Genomic DNA, 4,448 nt, shown 5'->3' with positions numbered 1-4,448 from the left:
CAAACCCCAGCCTTAAAGAAACATTTTAACTCTTTTTTGTAAATTTAAAAAAAACAAACTGTTTTTGGGACCAGACAAATATTCCCACAAGGTCAAAACTGTCCTATTCCTATTCTTATTCTTATGAGACCATTTGGTCCCCACTAAGGTATCTATAATTACCAATGCCCATGCCAAATGTGCATGGGTCTAAGATGAAAAGCACTTCCAAAACAAATGAAAATGATTATATTCAAGTATTAAATCATTATATTGTGCAATATGCGTTAAAACATCCCACAGGAATTACTTTGTAATTATGTAATCATAAAACAAAGTTTTAATCTGAATGACAATTTTGCATGTTAGAACTTTAGAGAACTTCACAGAAGTAAGAATGGAATAATGTCCACTGATAACCCTTAACATTAAAAGGGTAAAAAAAAAATTTTTTTTTAAAAATTAAGACATCCGGCCCCACTCCTGTCCTCTCTGGTGTCTCGGTCAGCCATTTGACTCTGTGCTTTATTTTTCCTTCAATCTGGACCCACTTTTGCATTTTTCATATTTCCAGGCACTTCTAAGAAACATCACATTTTCAAGTCATCCAGACACAGCTGCACACACACACACACACACACACACACACACACCAAACAGATGTGCTCCTTTCGCCATGTCCAAGTGAAACACTCTGAAATGCTCACGATAACCACATTACTCACTAAATCCTCTTTCCCCAATTCCTCCTCCTCTACTTTTCACTGTGGGAGTTCACGGAGTTGCTTTGAGTTTTTTTATTTGTTCTGCATCCTCCACCCCTCATTATAACGAGTCTGTTATGGCACTGTTCGTAGAGCTTTCCTCTGTGGGAGACAGACAGTAAGATCAGCTGTGAGCAAACCCTACAGAAAGGAGATGGCCCTAAGACTTCCTGGACCAGGGAAATGACCAATGATGGAGAACTGATCCTGGTAATGTTTGCAAATTTTAAAGAGCACCATGACATATGATTGACTCTATCATTTTTTAAGGACTGTATCTTAATTTTTCTATCTTCCCTTACATTTTTTTTTTTACAGACAATGACTGCAGATGACGTCGTGTGCACAAGAGTTTACGTCAGAGAGTCAAAGTAAACAAATAGCGAAAGCAGAAATATCGTCTTTTGTGTTCCCTGACTAAGCCCTGTTAAGGCTGACTCTTCCTGACAGAAACCAGCACGTGCCACATTTATCATCCATGTTACAGTTAGACTACATGCTTATTAACTTACACATTAATGTGTACGCATGCATTGGCCAAATGTATGTGGATGTAAGCAATATTAGTAACACATTCCACTAATAAGAAGACAGTATACAGTAGGATCTTACATATAATTATCTGTTCCATGTTTGAATGCAAGTTGAGGAGATGACGTTTAGTCCATGTTTAGTTTTGTATTTCTGTAGATACATTAATCTTTACGTCCGGTTTTCAGATGTCGACACTGTTACCGAGGAGGATTCTGGGAGATTAGGCATGTTATATTAGGGTTTAAATTGCTGCAGGATGGAACCTGTTCAGGAGGAATACTGGGAAAAAATGGCAAGACTGGAATACTTTACTGTTTATGTACTAATATATACAGGATAGCCTCATATTACATCCATATCCCTTACTCTGAGGCACACACAAACACGAGCCCTGGATCCTGAGCACTTTTACAACTGATGTAACTTCAATTTTTAATCCAGTCGTTAATCCCAAGCAGAGATTCACACTGACATTGAAGTAGTGAACCAGCGAGTTTGTCAGGTTGTCATTCTGAGGTTAAAATAATAAAATCGGCTTGCGTCTATTGCAAAATTTCGTTCTATGTTTTGAAGTCAATTTATTCTGTAAAGCTCTGACAGGAATAAGTGTGTTTAGTGAACGTGCGTGATTTATGGGAAGGGTTGGTGTAGGTGCTGTACTGCATGCCATCTGTAGCTTCTTAGCAATTTCTTTTTTAATTGTATTTGAGTATTTTGTTCTCTTCTTGGCCTCATTTCCTCAGCATCTCTTCTTTATGTTTGTTAAGGTTTTGTATATACTTCACTAAAATATTAAGCTGTTATACTTTTTATTATGTGTTATCTTTTATATACATGTGGTCAATAGTAATGAAGCCTATATGAGACCGGACAATAAAAAATAAATAAAAAGTTTTATTGTGGTTTTCTTGTTTGCAGCTTCAGACATTCCTCACTTTTAACTATAACTACATGCCTTTTTTTTTTAATAGTTTCAATGTAGTAATAATTGATAGTAGTTACTAAATAATATACTGCAAGGTGAATATGCACAATAGTATGCTGAAGATGTGTAACATTTTCTCACACACACACACACACACCATTCAAGGCAGTAAAATGGATTGTGGTTGTGTGAAACTGCTTATTAGCTATCACCGTGAATTTAGGACTGTGTAATTATAACGTTTCAAAGTTCATGCTGTTGCCTGTTATTTTTTTCTTGCGCAAATAGGGATATAGACAGATTATTCTGATACTTATGTCAACTCTTTGTGACTAGAATAACTTGTCTACCTATTTCGCCACACCTCTGTCAGTTTCACAAGGTTTCCACCTCAGACTACTTTCTTGTCTGCCTCCCTGTTAGTCATTAACTAACGACTAACTGACACGTATCTCTAGAAATTTGAATATCGTGGAAAAGTACATTTTTTCCCATGATTTAATTCAAAAATATTTTCTGAACTCATTACACAATAAGTGAAATATTTCAAGCTATTTTTTGTTTTAATCTTGATGATTACAGCTCATGGAAATCAAAAATCCAGTATCTCAAAATATTAGAATAAAGGATTTATAGTACAGAAATGTAGACTTTATAAAAAGTATGTTAATTTATGCACTCGATACTTGGTCGGGGCTTTAATCCTTTTGCACGAATTACTGCATCATTGCGGCGTGGCTTGGAGACAATCAGCCTGTGGCACTGCTGAGGTGTTATGGAAGCCCAGGTGGCTTTGATATCGGCCTTCAGCTCGTCTGTATTGTTGGGTCTGGTGTCTCTCATAGATTCTCTATGGGGTTCAGGTCAGGCGAGTTGGGACTGGCCAATTAAGCACAGTAACACCATGGTCAGCAAACCAGTTACTAGTAGTTTTGGCACTGTGGGCAGGTGCCAAGTCCTGCTGGAAAGGAAATCATCTCCATAAAGCCTATCAGAATGCCTAAAATCTCCTGGTAGACGCTGCATTGATTCTCGACTTGAGAAAACACAGTGGACCAACACCAACAGATGACATGAAACCCCAAATCATCACCGACTGTAGAAACTTCACACTGGACTTCAATGTGAAGTTGGATTCTGTGCCTCTCCACTCTTCCTCCAGAAATTCCTGCAAAATTTACTTTCATCTTCCCCATGATTGTGGTTGTGTACTGAACCAGACTGAGAGATTAAAGGCTCAGGAAACCTTTGCAGGTGTTGTGAGTTAATTAGCTGATTAGAGCTCTTCTCAGGTCGACGTTTCTGTATTATAAATTCTTTATTCTAATATTTTGAGATACTGGATTTTTGATTTCCATGAGCTGGAAGCCATAATCATCAAGATTTAAAAAAAAAAAAAAAAAAAAAAAAAAAAAAAAAAAAAAAAAAAGGCTTGAAATATTTCACTTTATGTGTAATGAATCTAGATGATATGAAAGTTCAACTTTTTGAATTCAATTACAAAAAAAATAAACTTTTCCAGGATATTCACATTTTTTGAGATGCACCTGTAATATCTCTCTCTTGCTCTGTCTGTGTCTCTCTCTGCTTGGCTTTCATTTCATTTCTTTATCATCCCAGCTGCAAGGTATTTGGTATTCATACATACCACTCAAAAGCATTCAGTTCTGCGTTGTTCCACTTTTTCAGCAGTTCCATATGTCCAACACATTCTTAGAATTCACAGAGGATGAAATGTCTCCCAGTCAAGTGCATTGTGTCTTCAAATATAAAATGAACCCTGTCAAAGTTCAGATTCCCTTAAGTCTTTCCTGATTAAGATTCCATGCCTCATAAAAGACTTAGACATGGCTATAGAACAAACATGATACAGATTGTAGAAAGGGGTGTAGCCAATGAGCTAGGTGACCACAGAACAGGCAATTATAATTGTGGAACTTCTTTAGCTAATCAAAAACACTGACCAGATGACAGCAGGCAGTTCATCCATCCATTTTCTATATGTTTATCTTACAGGGTCGCGGGGAAAGTATATATATATATATATATATTTAAGTATATCGTACTTATACAATGAATTTAAAAAAAAAATCTGTATATCAATCAATATATATGGCACCTGTCAGGGAGTTGGGTATATAAGGCAGAAAGTGAACAATTAGTTCTCACAGTTTGGAACGTGTTGGAAGCAGGAAAAATGGGCCAAATTTTTTTGACAAGGGCCAAATTGTGATGGCTAGATGACT

General features: G+C 36.6%; 1 protein-coding gene across 1 annotated transcript in view; it reads left to right on the top strand.

The window, feature by feature from the left end:
- The window catches only part of crabp2a (cellular retinoic acid binding protein 2, a), a 5,427-nt gene extending 3,255 nt beyond the window's left edge, over positions 1-2,172 (top strand). Inside the window, exons 3-4 of the mRNA XM_017480639.3 lie at positions 837-953; positions 1,062-2,172. Coding sequence (XP_017336128.1) covers positions 837-953; positions 1,062-1,118 — 174 coding nt within the window. The 3' untranslated portion in view covers positions 1,119-2,172. The remainder of the gene's footprint in view (positions 1-836; positions 954-1,061) is intronic.
- Positions 2,173-4,448: the final 2,276 nt, after the last annotated feature.

The sequence above is a fragment of the Ictalurus punctatus genome, chromosome 1 (genome assembly GCF_001660625.3).
Source record: "Ictalurus punctatus breed USDA103 chromosome 1, Coco_2.0, whole genome shotgun sequence".
Taxonomy (NCBI): Eukaryota; Metazoa; Chordata; class Actinopteri; order Siluriformes; family Ictaluridae; genus Ictalurus; species Ictalurus punctatus.
Note: the sequence above shows the minus strand (reverse complement) of the source record. Positions and strands in the feature narration are given on the sequence as shown.